At 50.7% G+C, this 17,355-nt stretch overlaps 1 protein-coding gene across 3 annotated transcripts in view; it reads right to left on the reverse strand.

The window, feature by feature from the left end:
- Positions 1-1,167: 1,167 nt before the first annotated feature.
- Positions 1,168-17,355, reverse strand: part of CNIH3 (cornichon family AMPA receptor auxiliary protein 3) — a 117,402-nt gene continuing 101,214 nt past the window's right edge. For 2 of the 3 annotated variants that reach the window (XM_082615478.1, XM_082615477.1), the window contains 3 exons: positions 9,761-9,873; positions 5,454-5,597; positions 1,168-1,315 (listed from right to left, as the gene is read on the reverse strand). In XM_082615478.1, coding sequence (XP_082471604.1) covers positions 1,288-1,315; positions 5,454-5,597; positions 9,761-9,873 — 285 coding nt within the window. In that variant the 3' untranslated portion in view covers positions 1,168-1,287. The remainder of the gene's footprint in view (positions 1,316-5,453; positions 5,598-9,760; positions 9,874-17,355) is intronic. The other variant, XM_082615479.1, reaches the window with a different exon arrangement.

Consider the following 17,355-nt stretch of genomic DNA (forward strand, 5'->3'; position numbering starts at 1 on the left):
GCGGTCGCTGCGTTTTAAACACAGCACATGCGTTACACAAACACCATTCATAAACCTGAGTCACGGCCTTCAGGTGGAAGCTGGTATATGTATAAATAGCCTGTGTATGTCAAACAGAAGAAAAGAAGGGAAGTTTGGGGAATAAGGTCAAAATCATGGTGCCCAATTTAAACATAATAAAAATCTCAGCCTTGTCATTATTTACAACCCCCGAGTACAACTCCTACCCAAAAAGGAGAGAATGTCGAATGGAAAATTCTAAATGAGCTAATGTCCTTGTGTTGAACCGAACAGCACGAATGACGCAGCGTCATAAATGAAGCTATAATTATGTTGTCTCACTTCTCGGCTGCTGGATGCCCACAGTACAGAGCTGCCACTCCAGCTATTTCTGGCCTCAGAATTGTTTTGGGAGCCTTAAAAGTCAGTAGCTTTGACTGGTGTTGACAAATTGAGTTGCATTCAGCGACTCTGTGATAGTTTGGGATGACAACAGAAGAATACAGTTTGTGGTGGTGAAGAAATAACGCCTTGAACATGTCATCAGTGTTTAAAAAATCATTTTTTCCTATGATTTCCCCGCTTCCCATCTCACCACCCCCCAGCCCTGACTTTGGCCATAACTCTTTACCAACATACTGTCCCAAACTCAGTTTGTGATGTCACTAACATCCTAAGCTGGGCTCTTACAAAGCAGAGCTGGAAAACAGACACCCCTGCAGGCTCAGGGCTGGTTATAGCCCCAGGCAAATCTGCACACCTTTCAGGCCCCTCCCATTGAAGAGAAGGGCGTGGCCAGGGCTCGGAAGAAACACGAAAGTCTCAGGTAGCCGGTGACTTGAGGACTTCAATCAGTCCCACAGATACAGCCTTGACCCTGGGTCACGCCGTTCCTTAGCAGGCACCTGCCAGCCATCCAGCCTCCACGCCCGCGGCCCAGGAACGCAGTGTGAACTTCAGGGAGCCATTCAATAAAGTGGATTCAGGAAGCAGCAATTCTCGCTCAGAAGAGGTTTCGCGTTTCCTCACCCCTCGTGCCCCCGCTGCTCAGAAGGGATCTACGGCCCGAGTGTGGGGTGTGAACGCCAAAGACTGATACACAGGGTGACAACACGTGCGCACTCGGCCGCTGGCTGCTGCATGCTTCCGGCTCCTGATTCAGAGTGTCTGCCCGTCTCTGTCTGTCACATCCCCACACTGGTCCCTTCTCCCATCACCAGCAGAAGTGGACTGCGCAGCCTCGGGCCTCTCCCATCCCAGTCTCTGAGGATGTGCGTGGTCTTTGAGTTAAGAGCTCACTAAAGTGTAGATCATGCTGGATGCAGAAAGAAGAGGAAAAGAAGGCATTAGTGGGAGCCCACAAAAGACCTCAGCCGGCCCTCAAAAGAGGCACCTTCCAAAAGCCAGACCCCTTGCTTCTTTCTCATTCCTGTCACGAGAGCGTCTTATCTACTCCCTGGACTCTTCCCCCTACTACTTCCCACAATGTTGGACTAAACGTTGTTATGAGACCATACTGTGTTCCTGGATGAGAGATGTGATTGCTCTGACTGCCTGTCATTATTCTCATCAGGATGATTATCGTGGCCATTATTCCTCTTTCCTGCAATTGCAGGGCAGGTCCCCAGGGGTGGGAGGGGTGCAGTGGATTCTTTATGCCACCAGCTGCCACATGCTATGTGATGGCTGTGTCCAGGGGCTCCCAGATTATGGTGGATGATATGGCAGTGCTAGGGAAATGATCATCATCGCTATTGTAAGGACTTTTGTGTGAACACAGGCCCTCTGGGCACACAAACTGGATGAATTCTTAATTGGGTAACTCCCTAGCCCTACTTTTTCTAACAGAGCCCAGGCATTAAACATGCATGAAGAGCCTGTGTCCTAAGGTGGAGCCCCGGCACTCCCAAGGAGGGGGTCACGCATCCCTGTGCTCTTAGAAAGGGCTGCAGGCTAATTCTGAAACAATGAAGCATGTTCCACACCAAAATATACACTCTATCCATTTGGCAGAAAGAAATACAACAACCTTTTCACAGTATAGAGAGAAGAAAGGATAATCTAAGAAACAAAACCAAAGGCGAGAAACTAAAGTGTTTTATTTCTAACCCTCTCCAGCTGCGAAGCCCGGACAAGCCCCTCTGAGTAGCTGAAGTTCTGCCTTTGAGAACTTGATGCACCTCATGTACACAGAGCCTCACTGGCCAGGCCTGGCACTAGAGGGGCCTTATCCAACGTGGGGAAGTACGGGGGTCAGCTGAAAAGTGGATTGCTCAGGGTCACACAGCAAGTCTAGGAGCCACGTCCCAACACCGAAGCCAGTGCTCTTTCTGTTGTAACACGGAGCTTCACTGTATTTGTCTACTCACGTTCATTTCCCTCATTCATTCAGTATTTATTGAGCGCCTCCTGCGGGCCAGGCGCTCTTCTTGGTGCTGGGAAACAATGGCGAGTGTGCAGCCCCTGCCTCAAGGGAGTGTACGTCTAAGCTGTAGCGAAAACAAGGGTTTAGTGAGCACCTACTATGTGCCGGGCGCTGGCCAGGGCACTGCAGGTACAGAGGGGAATGAAACAGTTGAGGCCTCTGCCATCAAGTTAACCATAAATAACCTAATTTGAGTGACAGAAATGAACATGAGGGGACGCAGGCATGATCCAGAGTAAATGGATAGGAGGGTGGTACTACGTAGGTCGATAATATCATCCTGGTTTACACCCTTGATTTGAAAAGATCTTTATATTGAGCAGGCAGAATCCACACTAGACTAACCAGCTTCTATCATTTTTAGTTTTAATATTAGCATCAGTATTAGTATTAAGTAATCCCCATCCCATGTAACCTGCAAACGTCTCCTGGTCCACAAGGCAACCTGAGAAGCGGGTGGCACTGGATGCTGGGATGCTTCGCACAGCACAGTGGGAAGACAGCCCAGAATCCGGGGCCAGGTACTTTGCTAACTATCCGCTAGGACCTCAGACACATTTCTTAATCTCCATGAGGTCCTTAGGAACCCCTCAGGAACCTCAAACTGTAAAACACACCCCACCTTTATAGGGTTCCCAGCTGCTGTCTCCTGAGTCTCTATCATTGTGCTCAGCTCAGAGGCAGCTCTCCATGCATGTGGGTCCTCTTCCGTCCCTATAAGAGTGGCCTGGGCTGAGAGTCCTGGCTCTCCACAAGCCTGGAGCTAAGGGGCTGGGAGCCCCTGAGGTGGGAGAAACAGGATCTTTGAGGAGCCCTGAAGAGCTCCAAGAGGTCAGGTTCAACAAAGAAGGCAGAGCCCTGGTTGCCACCCAGGGTCCCAGTTGAGGCGGGAGGAGCAATTGATACCCATTTTGTTTTGGAAACAAAGTAATTAACACATGTAACATAAAGGCAGCACCAAACTGAACAGAATGCCTGGAACATAATCAGTTACAGGATGATCACAGCCATCTAACTGGGCAGGAGCCCCAATATGGCCACCACAGCCCAGCAGACAGACAGCAGAGTAGCTCTCTATCTGTAAACTCCTATGACTCCTACGCCCTGTTCCCTCCGGCGCCTTAGGCTCCAGCAGACGCTGCAACAAAACTGAAATGAGGAAGCTTGATCTGCTTCAGTCTCCACCCAGATTAAAGAGGATCCCAGGCTAACGGGGCAGGAGCCAGGGAAAGCACTGCCCTCATTCTGCTGGCTTTGAGGAGGGGCAATGCTATCTCTGGGGACAGGCCCCCCGAGCCTATGACTCAGCAGAGGAGCTGTCTGCAGCCCTGCAAAGAGGCTGGGCACACTCCAGGGAAGAAAGTGGACCTTCTTGTTAGCCCAAGGTGCCAAATCGCTAAGCCCATGAGAGTTGCCCATGACAGGAAGCAGCCTGAGCAAGCTTTAGTTGCTAGAGAGTTCAGACTTAGATCAGGGAGGCCTGGGCCAATCTGCTGGGCACCTCGGAAAGCTCCAGAGAGGCTTCAGAGACCCTCAGGCTCCTTGCAAATTGAAGCAGGCATTGTCCCAGGACACTCCATCCAGGAAGAGGAGGGAAGGGGTCACCCTGAGCCTGAACCAACCCTTGACTCCAAAAAGAATGTGGTAGAATATTCCGAATCCCCTCCAGGGTTGAATTATTCCGGAGGCAGTTACAGCCCTGAGGGTTATAGGAGAAGACTCAGGGCGTCTGAGTCTTCTGGACCCTGGGGACGCAGAGAGGAGACGAGGTGGACCCAGGCAGCAACTCCGGAGTGATGCTTAGCCCCAGAATCCTGAATCAGCAGATCTAAGCCCAGGAATCTGCACTGTTAAGAAGCACACCCCCCTCACCCCCTGATTCTGATGCAGGAGGTCCAAAGACCACACTTCGATAAAGACTTTTCTAGAGGTTTCCTAAGACAGCCAGCAGTTAAGAGCTCAATCTTTGGGATAGGACCTGAGAGGGACTTCTCACTGTGTCACTCTGAGCTGTGACCATGGGAAAATGATCTAATGTCTCAGACGAGGTTTCCTCATTGTTAACATGCCGATAATGATAGCCTTTAGCTCATACACTGAGCAATACATATCGAGCTCTTTGCTCGAAGAATGGCTCGTTTTTAAATGCTGGATAAATGCAGCTGCTTCCCATGCTGCCCCAGCCTAACCTGAACCCTGAGGCAGCCTTGGAGTCTAACATCCCCAGCCTCCTCTTCCTCACCCGGCTACTGGCCACCCGGCCACTTTGGAGACAGTGCTGGGGTACCTGGAGATAGCATGGTCTGGTGCAGGTAGCGACAGGAGAGCAAGGTGACAGGTGAGACACCCCAGAGATGAGCCCAAAGAGGAACAGGAAGGAGGAGAGACATTTTCAGAAAAGACACTGTCTGGGGTATCAAACCACGAGACAGTCTGTTTATAGCTATCTGCTTAGTTAGGATGTCCTGAATAAAGAGGTGAAAAGAGGGGAGATTCCTGAAACAGAATTACAAACCCAGCATGTTTTATTTCATTAGAATGGTGTTACATAATATTAGGAGAATTGTAAGCATAAGCGCTTAATGGCCCAACATGCCCATTTGTGAAACACTGACTGCCACGGGGGGTCTCTGTTGTGGTCCCCGAGACTGCTTTCACACAGACTAGGGGGCAACGAGGCTATGTATCTAGGGCCACAGGTGACCTGAGTGCCTGAGCTGTGGAGTTGCTGGGGGCAGGGCGCCCCATGCATGGGGAAGGTGTCACCAAGTGGACCTCATCAATAATCTCCTAAGAGGGGTTGGCAGACTGTGTGCTCACCGTGTAGCCCAAAGGATGTTCCTGCCAGCCAGCAAGGCCCCCAGCAGGACCTTCTGCCCCTCCCACTTCTTTACACAGAAGCTCTTTCTCCTGAACCAGTTAGGTGGCTGGCAGCATCCTCGACAGGCTGGGACTCCCACCTGCCAAAGCCGGAAATTTTCTCCATTTGCTGCAGGAGTCAAACCCACCAGGAGGGGCAGAAACTCACCAGTAAAGGTAGTAGAAGAAGGAGAGGAGATAGAAGGCCAGCTTACACCAGGCCTCCTTCTGACAGTAACTCAAGGTGTCTGCGTTCATGACCACCGGCGGGTCGTAGGCTAATTCGGAGCTATCTGCCGGACAGTGGAAGTACCTGCAGAGAAAGAGTGCACGGCATCATCGGCTCTGAGGCTTGGACAGGACCTCTGAAGTCGTCTGGGCTGAGTCCCCTGATGCCAGACTTCCAATCCGAGGAATCTCTGCTAAGCAGCTGTCTGCCTTCGGCCAGAATCACTGCCCAAATTACAGCCCAGGCACTGCTAGAAAGTGGCTCAGCCACTGTCTTCTAGCAGGTAGTAACGCCCAAATACTCAGATCCACCAGTGTCAGGTACACCTCACACACAGCTGCTCTGACAGAAGGAAAACGTGTCCCCTGGTGGTACCTGGGAGATACCAGGAAGAGCCTCCTTTCTCCAGGGATGTGGGCTGGTGGGGTGAGGGGGTAGCAGAGGGAGGTCCACCATGTGTATGGATCTGGGGTTGCCAGTAGGGGCACAGGCGCGGGTTGATGTCAGTTGCATATCCGCTGCCTGGTGTCCCTGTACCAGAGCTCTACCATGAACATTAATTATTTGGATTAAACATTAATTACTTCTGGGTTATCCTACTCTCAGACCCCCTTTTAGAATCCTGAATACTCCGGGAGGGACATTATATTCCCACTTGAGTGTGGAGTAATTTACAGGTAATTTTCTTCTTGATGGAAGGACCCAGAACAGCAAACAGAATATTGGCCATCGCGGGGAGAGAGCGGCCCCTGAGGGAAACTGGGTAAACCAAAGGGCAGTGGGAGGAGAGAGGTGAACACAGACTTCGCCTTCTTCAAAACATCACCTTCTTCAAAACATCACCTCAGCTCAACGCAAACCGGCCTTGCTCCCGGAAGGAGAGAAACTCTCCCACTGCGCTGTGTGAGACCTTGGGAAGTGGTCAGGCAGGAGGCAAGTCCTGTCCCTGAGGCTGTCCCTCTGGCCCTCACCAGATTGCTGCCCCCAGGGCCTCAGCCAGGGCCTCATTCAAAGCCGGAGAACAAAGCGCAGCTGAAATCACGCAGCGGGCTGTTCTTTTTGTCAGTCTGGTAATGGAATCAGGAGGCCGGGTGCAAATGAGTGGCTCCTGTGAGGTTCTGGGACAGGCCGTGGTCCTCGAGTGACAGCGGGGACCAGACGAGTGGTCTGACGGGCTTAATCACATCGGCTTTGAAGAGCATCTCTGTAACGTAGCCACTCACAGAGCTGGTATTTCAGTTCCCTCTTCATCTGCTTCAAAGGACTGCACTGACATTATCTGTCATCCACGCTATGCAGAGAGGAAATCGCAAGCCAGATTCAATGACATCTGCCAGCTCACAGCCCTCCAGGCCACTCATCTCTCTTCTGCCCAGGAGCAGATTTCACAACCTATTTGCTTTTGCTGCGGCCTTGTTCCCAGGAGGCCTCAATAAGTGGAGGAAGGGGTGACAGGGTGGCTGAGTGGCCCAGTGGACAGAGCCAGGGCCCTGAGGCCCACCCGTCACCAGACTGAGATTCCTCAGGTCAACTGTTAACCTCTCTAAGCCTCAACTTTCTCATCTGCAATATGGGACTGAAACTGCCTACTCCAAAGGGCTGTTGTGACAATTGTGTGAGGTGATGGGTCCAAAAAAATCTCAAAGAACAGGTACTGAACAAAAGTTCTGCGTTCTACTTGTATTTAAGCAAACTGGGAGCTAGGGCAGAGGGGGCTTTATCTAGAAACATCGCTCGGCTGGACCTTTGGAAACGAGGGGGAAGCAGAAATGAAATAGAGGGGTTTCAAGGACTCTGATTTTTATTTTTTCTTTTCTTTTTTTTTTTTTTTGTGGCCACACTGCGCAGCATTCAGACCAGGGATTGAACCCGCGCCCCCTGCAGTAGAAGCGCTGAGTCTTAACCACTGGACCCCAAGGAAAATCAGGACTCTTATTTTTTAAAGGACACCTGCCCTCCTCACTCCTTTTTCTTTCATTTTCTGAGTACTTAACGAATTGCCAGAACTAGGCTAGACCCTGTCAGGGATTCAAAAAAGGAAGACAAGCTCCTACTGGCAAGGAGACTGCAGTCACTCCCTTCTTTTACATGGAAACGTTCCAAGTTTAAGGACACAGCTGGCTCTCCTGCCCTCCCTTTTGGAGGAGTGATAGCCCTAAGAAGCAGTGTACCAATCAAAGTTTTGTAAATTAACCACATTTCTGATACCTTGGATTGACAGCACACTATCTGAAGGACCTGGGATAAATTTGTTTTAGAAGGAGAAGAGCCAGCCCCTAGGTGACAAGGACATGGCCTGCAATTCATAGAGAGGTGGCCCTGCCATATCCCAGCTGAGTGATTCTGGGCCATGACGTAACCTTTGTGAGTCTTCGTAACCTGTGTGTAAAACAGGGAGGGGCAACCCCAAAGCACCCGTTTGCTGTGGATACCAGAGGAGGTAGGCATGGAAAGTCTCTGAGTGGGTAGGCAATACATTTCAACAGCATTATGCTGCTATGTGACTTCTCTCTAAATTCAGATTTTAGTAGGTTACCTTTACATAGAAGGACTTTGTTATGTAACTGAATCGGCTTATTTCCTCCCCCCAACCTGCGTCCTGCTCTTGGTCACCTCCCAGCCACCCAGCCTAGACACTCCCTCTCCCTCACCTCCTGCATCCAATTACTGGCCAAGGCATGTCCAGTTTACCGCTCCAAACCCTCTCCTTCTCTCTGCATTCCAACTTCCAACTTCAAGCCTCCAGTCTCTCCACCTGGAATTTCATCAGAACTTCCTAACTGGATTTCGTCCTCAAAATTTCACCCTCCAACCCAGCCTTCCCACGGCTGTCAGGGTCACCTTCCTAAAAATTGGATCAGGCGCTGCCACTTTCCTCCTCAAAACTTCTGAGAGGTATCCCTCTCCTACAGAATAAATTAACTCCAACTTTCTATCAAATCATTTCAGACCCTGATCCCCAGCTGTCAACCCCATCTCTGCTCCCTTCTATCTGAGAACCACACATCCAAGCACACTGAGCAATCACTGTTCCCCAGACACACCAGGTGCTTTCTTACATCTGAGCAGGCTAGTCCCTTAACCTCGAATGTGCTTTTCCAGATTCCCCAGGGTCACATTTCCATTTCTCTACACTCCTACCTATGTTCCTTATATATCTGGTAAGAATCTATTTCCCTCTACCACTAGGGTATATGTTCCTTGGGGGTAACGATTATATTTTACATTCATCTTGGAAGCCCCCATAATGTCTGGCATGTAGCATGTGTTCCATATGTTTGCTAAATGAAGGGGTGAATGTTCTAGATGTGACTAAATACAGGCTACATTGTATGCTGTAATGACAATGATTAAATGTTTGGGGGTCGAGGGGAAAGTGTGGTTACCTTATCTGCACATCTGCATTCTAGACTACTTTCGTATTCCCCCTCCCTGCCTCCTATACACCCACACGGTGACTCTCTTTTACCTAAATCACGTGATCTGATGCACGGTCTTAGCAGGGAAGAGATTTAAAATCAGAACAGTCCCAGAAAATCCAGCCCATATGGTAGGTGGGCTATTTTTATTAAGATATAATTCATCTGTCAAAAAAATTCACCTTTTAAAAGTATACAATTCAGCAGTTTTTCGTATATTCATAAGAGTTGTACAACCACCACCAGTATCTAATCTCAGAACATTTTCATCCCTTTCAAAAGAAAACAGTGTAGTCGCACCTCACTCCCTCTCCCTTCCAGCCCCTAGCAATCACCAATCTACTTTCTGTCTCTATAGATTTGCCTATTCTGGACATTGCATATAAATGGCCTTTTGTGACTGGCTTCTTTCACTTGTAATTTGTTCAGGCTTCACCCATGTTGTAGTGTGTATCAATACTTTATTGCTTTTTGTTGCCCGATAAGACTCCATCGAAAGGATATACCACATTGTGTTTATCCATTCATCTTCTGATGAACATTTGGGTTGTTTCTACTCTGCGGCTATTGTGAATAATGCTCTAGCTGCCTTTAACGCTGATCTGTGAGAGTTGAGGCTGTGGTTAGTGGAACCTACAGGAAGGGCCTTCCCTTACTGAATTATTGTCTGAGAACAGCTTGCAAAGAAGGCTTTGAGGAAAGGGTCACCAAGGGAAGGGATGAGAGGAGGGCACTAAGTGGCTGGTCCATCTGGGGGGACATCGTCTCTGGAGGGCAGGCTGACCAAGCAGAAAAGGGAAAGGACAGGGCAGTCCCAAGCAGACTTACCTCCAGAAGTGATAGAAAAGTAGAGGGACATTCAGCCCCAGGGTGAGCCACTCCTGAGCACACAGGAACATGATGCAGAAGAGGCTGTGGATGGAGTATTCTGGCAGCACCAGCTGAAGAGGGAGCAGAGACACAGGCCTGCGTTAGAGGGAGGAAAAGTCACTCCTGCATCTATAGCGGCTGACGTCCGCCTGCCTGGACACTTCCTCTGACATGCTGGTGACACAGAGGTCCTCCCTGCAGCATCCCAGAGTCACTGCCCCTGGACCGTGACCCATTTCTGGTAAGTTCTCCTCTTTAAGGTACCGGAGCCAGTTAATATATATATTCATTATGTGTATATACATATTCATGTATATATAGGGGGATAGCCTCTGTGTGTCATTTAGACCAACGGTCCCCAACCTTTTTGGCACCAGGGACCAGTTTCATGGAAGACAATTTTCCATGGGGGGATGGTTCAGGCGCTAATGCGAGCGCTGGGGAGCGCTGGGGAGCGGCAGATGAAGCTTCCGCTCACTCGCCGGCTGCTCACCTCCTGCTGTGTGGCCCGGTTCCTAACAGGCCGTGGACCAGTACTGGTTTAGACCACGATGAATGCTTCGCTCCGTCTAGCAAATTCTAACCATCCTTCAAGGTCCATCTCAAACAGCACTTTCTAATGGAAGCTCGGCCCACACTACCCCACCTCACGTCACCCCACCCTGCAGCCCCACAGCATGCTTTCCGACCCTCACTCAGGGGGACTTTCCATAACGTGTCCATGATGGAGTCATTACCTTCTTTCCTACCCCTCGACACACACGGATCTACCCCACTAGTCTATGAGCCGTCTTGGCCAAGCTCTATTCTTTTCTCATCTCCACTTGCAAAGTGCTTTTTTGTACTTAGCAGAGACTGAACAAGTATTTGATAAAATGAATTGAACTGACCAAGTGCCTATGTTTGGAGCATGGTTGGCTGGCATTAGGGATGCAGCCTGTGGTCACAAACCAAGATTTCTCTGGATGGGAAACAAACTGCCTTGAACTCTCCTATTTGGGAAAAGAACATGACTTTGGTCTCATTCATCTCTCACTTTAGTCAGATGAGCTAACCGCCCCAGATGGGAAATACAGTGGGGGACACACATTTGGAATAAATACATGCAGAGGCACAGGTGTTAAGAAATGCATTTTGTAACTAAGTGGCATCTTCTTCATTCTCAAGTCTAGTGAAGAATGAATTGCATTGACCCGCCTCTTAGAATTCTCGGGCAATAACCTGGAATCGACGTACAAGAGCCAGCGGTCCAGAGGCAGTGGCCTCAGTGGGTGAACCGGCACAGCTAGCCCCTGTGAGCCTCAACGACCTGGTGGGAGGGGGTACGTCCCATCATTTCTCCTCACAGGACCTTGCAGCCATCCTTTCCAACCCCATCTGCGGCCAGCCAAGACACCACCTGACCTCCTCCTGTTCGAAGAGAAAGCCCCCTTTCTCAGCCTGCCAGCCCCAGGGGGTAGTGGCTGTGACCTCTACTATGCATGTCTCTACATTTTTTAATCATTGATTTCAGCCACTTAGGCCGAGGTAATTAACATGTTAAGACACAGCCACCCCAGGCCTGGATCATCCCCGTCTCACAAATCTCTGACTGATTACAGTTTGGATCTCAGGTCCCTCTATTCAGCACCACTGTTTCTTCTCTCTTCGAGGCTTGATTTATAGCGGAAGCTGCAACCTGCTGAGCAGGGAGGATTTGTCACTGTCACCACACTGAGGAAAACTGATTAAGGGAGGCCAGCTGGGTCCAGAGGTGCCCCACCTACTGGGGGTGGGATCAAAGCTGCAGAATCCATGCTGCTCTTCGGGGTGGCTTCTCCCCAGCTGCCCCTTCCTGTCACTGAGCAGCATCCTTGCGGGTGGGAGGGCGAGGGTGCCCTTTACGTCCACACAGTGTTTCTCTCCCGCTTCCCCAGGCAGTCCCTGTCGCAATGGCTTCCCCAGGCAGTCCCTGTCGCAATGGCAGGGGAGATCTATGGACCCAGTGAATGGGCCAGGCCATGAGCACCAGCCTTGACCGGCGGGCATTACCGCTGCCCTCCACACACTTCCCGTATCCGTCGTCGGGAAGGTGGGGCCAAAGGGCTGTGAGCAGAAATGGCTGGAGCATTTACCAGCCAATGCAAAGCGCTCCAGGCTCTCTCTCTCTCTCTGCCCTCTGACACAGCAAAACGCACTTAGGCTGGAGGGTCCTCCAGCACCCTGAAGCCATAAGTGAGGAGAAGCGCGCTGGGGCAGCCGGTGATGGACACCAAACATGAACAAGAAAGAAACTGGTGGGGTGTTTTTGGGTTTCTTTTGGCTGCCCCGCAGGGCATGAGGGATCTTAGTTCCCCGACCAGGGATCGAACCCGTGCCCCCTGCCATGGAAGCGTGGAGCCCTGACCGCTGGACCGCGTTCTAAGCTACTGAGATTTGGGAGTTGTTTCTTAACCACAGCGTGATTTAACCCATCGTGTGTGGTACAAAATGAGTCATCAGTGAGAAAAGCAAAGTGGTAATCACCCCTCTTTCTCCTTCCCCCGATCAGCCAGCCCGCCCTTCCTTTCACAAGCACTGGGCATGCTGAGGCAGGGGCTGCATGACCACCAGGCGGGCATAATGCTTATTCATTCGTGTGGGCAGTTGGACTAGCTGTCCCCTCCCAACCTTGCTCATCTCAGTTATACAAAGACCGCCCCTGAATCTCCCCGGCCAACCACAGAAAGGCTGAGGGGAGCACTGCCCACCCGCCCTCCATCCTGAGTCATCCCCTCACACTGTGGAACACTGTTTCCTTCATAAGACAAGCTGTTGGAATGGTGTCAATCTCATTCTCTCATACAACAGAGGGACTGTTTCACGCAGGCCACAGTCTATTGAATTCCCGTGTCTTATTATGCCCTGCTTCACAGAGTTATAAATACTAAATAAGTGGTCTCAATACAGGTATTGTGGGGTTGCTGAAAAGACTGCAATTCACTCCAACCAGGGGGGCTCACAGAAGGTTTTGCGATCAAGGCGGAATCCAGGGAACTTGAAAGGATGAGTAAAACCTAATCATGCGAGGAAGCCAGAGGTCAGCATTCCAGGAAGAGGAACCGTGAGAACAAAAGCAGAGAGGTGACAGTCACCACCTGGGCGGGTTCTGCACAAGCCCATCTAAAACGGCCACTTACTCATCATTTAATGGATTAACGCCAGGCCTGATGTGGGTCAAGTTCTGGGTAAATGTTCATTTTATTCCCCTCCTGCTGGGACCCAGCCTTCTCATCCCCTGTGTGTGTCACCATCATAAACTGAGGGGTGGGGGCCTGTCACGAGAGTATGATGACAACACAGCCTCCTCCCACTATCCCCTGCCCTGACGTACGCAGAAGTCCAATGTCAGGTGAAGCTCTCAGCGCACGCTAGCAAAGCTCAGACACTTGTCAGTGAAGACTTCAAAGATTTCACCCACTCCCCCGCTTCTTCCATCACTTCTAAGAGGATGGATGTGGCATCTGGGAAGGATCGCCTGTCCTGACTTCCTGCCCAGATTCTCGTCCTCAATTTTCATTTCCTGGCAGTCATTTCCATCCCAATAGTCCACAACCACCATGTGCTGAAAACTCACTCTCCTCCCAACACCTGTAACCTGTATCTCCTAAATTTCCGATTTCTGCTAATAATAGCCATCTCTGATTTCTCTGTCTCATCCACTTCCTCACCCGTCTGTTTCCAAATCTTGTCATTTCTTCTTCACAGCCACCTGGATCTGTTTTTCCTTTTTTATTTCTACAGCCCCTTACTGGTCTGGGCCCCTGCACATCCTCCCAAGGCGGTGCAGGAACCTTCTAGCAGGTTTCTGTCCCTGGACACTGCTCCCTCTGTCCAACAGAGCAGCTACCTCTTCTCCTCTGTAAGTGCCACATTCAGCTCCGCTCTAAGCTTTCATCCACAGCCTTGTTTTCCCGGAAATTTTATTTTATTTGTATTAAAAATATTTTATTTCTACTTATGCATCATCTCATTCATTCATGTATCCATTCATTCTCCGGCTTTAGCCCCCAAGTGATTTGCAGCTGACTGGTAACCTTTACCTATGATGGGAGAATACTATAATGATGTATCAATGTCTTATTTTATTGCTGTGGAGGAGAGGGGTATCAGGAGGCAAAGGGAGAGGCTCTTCTAACCCCCAGAGGGAGAGGAAAGAGAGAGGGGATGCTTGGAGTGGAAGCAAAGGAATGAAGCTCCCTGGGGGAGAGCGGGGATTCCCTAAGACTGGGGAGGAGGGGGCGGTGAAGGCGGAGAAGTGGTGGCCAGCACCCTGGTGCTGCAGATGTGCTCCTGGCTCCCACCATGCATCCCGACGGGGGCAGGATTTCTGAGGGGCTGGTATAAGCATGGCTGGGACCAAACACCCTAAAAGTCAAGCCACAGAAGCCTAGGGGCAGGTTCCGGGGCTGAGTGTAGCTTGAAGGGAGTGGCAGCTGTGAGACCCAGAGATTCCACCCATCTCTCCGTGAACCCTGTTGACTCAGACAACAAGCTTTTCTGCTGTGATCACATTGGGCTAAAAATATTAGCCCACTATCTCAAAGTGTTACATAAATTCTTACCAGTTACATAATGATCGACTGTGTGATATTGAGAAAAGCAGCTAACCACGTTGAGCCTTATTTATCTCATCTGTAGATGCCAACATTTACAACCTACCAGCAAGGGTGCTAGAAGGGACACAGGGTGTCCCCTGACAGTGCTCTCAAAGGGGAAGAAGCCTCAAAGAAAGGAAGATGCCGTTATCGCGATGAATGCGATCATGGTAACTGTTAACAATCACATATGAGCTAGTTACCATTCTCAGGACTTGTCACTCTTACCCTGAAAGTCAGTGAAATGGCCCAGAACCAAATCTGGTTTCCCGATTTTCCATCCGGTCTCCTCTGACCCCCCCCCCCCACCACCACACCGCGATTAAACCAGGCTTCCAGCTTTTCCAAGTGGAAAGAAAAACCAAGGGTCATTTAACAGCCTGCCTCTCAAACCATAAAAACCCCAATCCCCGCCTGTTTTCAAACAACAATAACCCAGTTCCCTTCGTTGTATTGTCCTGTATTGTTGTATCTGTCCTAAGGTTTATCTGCCCAGGAGCCGGTGAATATGAAAAAGAAGAAAAAGATAATGTCTCTTTCATTTGATTTCCCAGCCCACACCAAACTGGCCCTAAAATGAGGAACCCTTCTGGGATGAGCAGGGCGGAGGCGATCTTCTCAGAAATGTCCAGCATGGACAGCCGTTCTCTATTTGTCCCCAAATGAACAACGGTGCACATTGACTCACATCGGGAGGAGACAGCGGGAAGGAAGGACAGGATGGCAGCTTGGGAACCTGGGATTTTGCTAAATGGAAGACTGTGAGAAAAGCATCCAAGCGCTACCAGGAAACCTTATTTTGTCTGAGTCCCTTGCTAGAAGGCCACTTGCTCTTTAATTGCTCTGGGTAAAGCTCTCCTACAGAGGGCGCGGCCTCACAGCAGGCAGGCAAGAGTCTGCACCAGCCTAGAGGTTGGGAGGGCAGGCCAGCCCTCCAGGGGCAAGGCTCCCTGCAGCCTCTGGTCCCTCCGGCTAAGAGCTGGCACCCCGACCTCAGATGGCATGACTAAGCGGGAACACCGGTTGGGCCGACTAGAGTGTTGCCTATTTGATGATGCTGGTATGTGAAACTGTTTGACCTCCTGGATTTTGCACAGTGCTTATCCAATATTTTAAAGGGGAGAGCGGATGACTCTGGTACATACTCAACAGAGAGTCACCTAGTCTAGAATTGTAATTTAAAAAGTCACCATAATGCTTTGTGACCACCTAGAGGGGTGGGATAGGGAGGGTGGGAGGGAGGGAGACGCAAGAGGGAGGAGATATGGGAACATATGTATATGTATAACTGATTCACTTTGTTATAAAGCAGAAACTGACACACCATTGTAAAGCAATTATACTCCAATAAAGATGTAAAAAAAAAATGTCACCATAAAATTGGGGGAGGGGAGGGCAGGATAAATCAGGAGCTTGAGATCAACAGATACACACTACTGTATATAAAATAAACAACAAGGACCTACTGTAGAGCACAGGGAACTATATTCAATATCTTGTAATAACCTATAATGAAAAAAAATCTGGAAAAAAAATATATGAATCATTTTGCTGTACACCTGAAACTAACACAACACTGTAAGAAAAAAAAGAAAACAAAGGTCACCATAAATTAGTCTGATGTGTGCCGACTGTATGCACACCAGGAACTGTGGACCTGGTTCTGTGCCCTTCGCTGTCAGCACGTCTCCTAAATGCCTGGGCCAAGTATTGCTTCGACCTTGTCTCGGTCAGGATCAGAGCCTCATGGCTGCTCCCAGGAGACTGAGCCAGGCCTCAGGGGAAATCAGTCACCGATCATGTTCCCCACGGGCCTGTTACCCAGAAACACAGGGGCAAAAGGGGGCGACAGCAAGGGAAGGAGATCCTGCCTGAGTGACCCAGGACGTGGAAACAGGAGCATTTTCCTTCCGGCCTGCAGAGGCCAGGAGTTCGGTGAGGGCACAGAGGTGGGGCGGGGAGCCACGGAGTGCTGCTTCCAGCCCCAGGGGGCTTCCTCTGCAGGCCTCCCACTGTCCAACGCCACGGGGACCCCTGGTTTCTTCCCCCTCTCTCCACCCATCCTCCCTGAGCACGTTTAATCCACGCTGAGGAAGCTTCTGCAGCTTTTTTGACACCCACAGGGGCTCACTCTGCATGCGGAGAAGGCAACGGAGAGAGGAAAAGGCCCAGGGAGAGAAGGTGCACGGCAAGCCCGTACCGCCGCTGCCCACTGCTCCTGGCCACCTAGAGCGAGGAGGGCCCAGTTCTCAGCTCGGCCCAGAGGCCCCCGTTGGGACTTGGCTGTGCACTGACGTGCTGCAGACCCCGGCCCAGCCACCGTGGACCGCTCTGGCTCCCCAGCTCCCTGTCCAGACTCCCAGGAACCGCCTGACCCTTCTGTCCTAACTGCTCCTCGGGGACCAGCTTCCACTCTGACCGACTCGCATGGGCTCCAGCACCCCTAGTCCCCCTACCATTTCCCGTGGGCCCTCACCACCAGCTGTGCTGGGTGCCGGGGACACGGAAGGAAAAGCGTGCATGCACAACAGCATGAGGAAGGGGCTCCCTCCACTCAGGTTCACAAGGGTCTCAGTTTCGCTTCTGGAGGAGAAGGAAACTGGGACAAGAAGTAACAGCATGGGCTTTGCTCGCTGCTCTACCGCCCTGGCACTCCCACTGGCCCCCCTCCTCCAGCCCGTGTCTTTAAGCCTCACCATCATCCAGCAGTGATTCCCAAACGTTACGGTACTTCCGAATCACCTGGGAGTCTTGCTAAAACACAGATGGCTGGGCCCTACACCCAGTTTCAGATTCAGTAGGTCTGGGTGGGGCCTAAGAATCTGCCTTTCTAACCAGTTCCCAGGGGAAACACTGAGAACCTTGTGCCTCCAGGTGTGGTCCCAGGACCGGCATCGCCAGCATCACCCAGGAGCTTGTTGGAAATACAGAAGTTAG

This window comes from Mesoplodon mirus (genome assembly GCF_964341445.2).
Source record: "Mesoplodon mirus genome assembly, chromosome: 3".
Lineage (NCBI taxonomy): Eukaryota > Metazoa > Chordata > Mammalia > Artiodactyla > Ziphiidae > Mesoplodon > Mesoplodon mirus.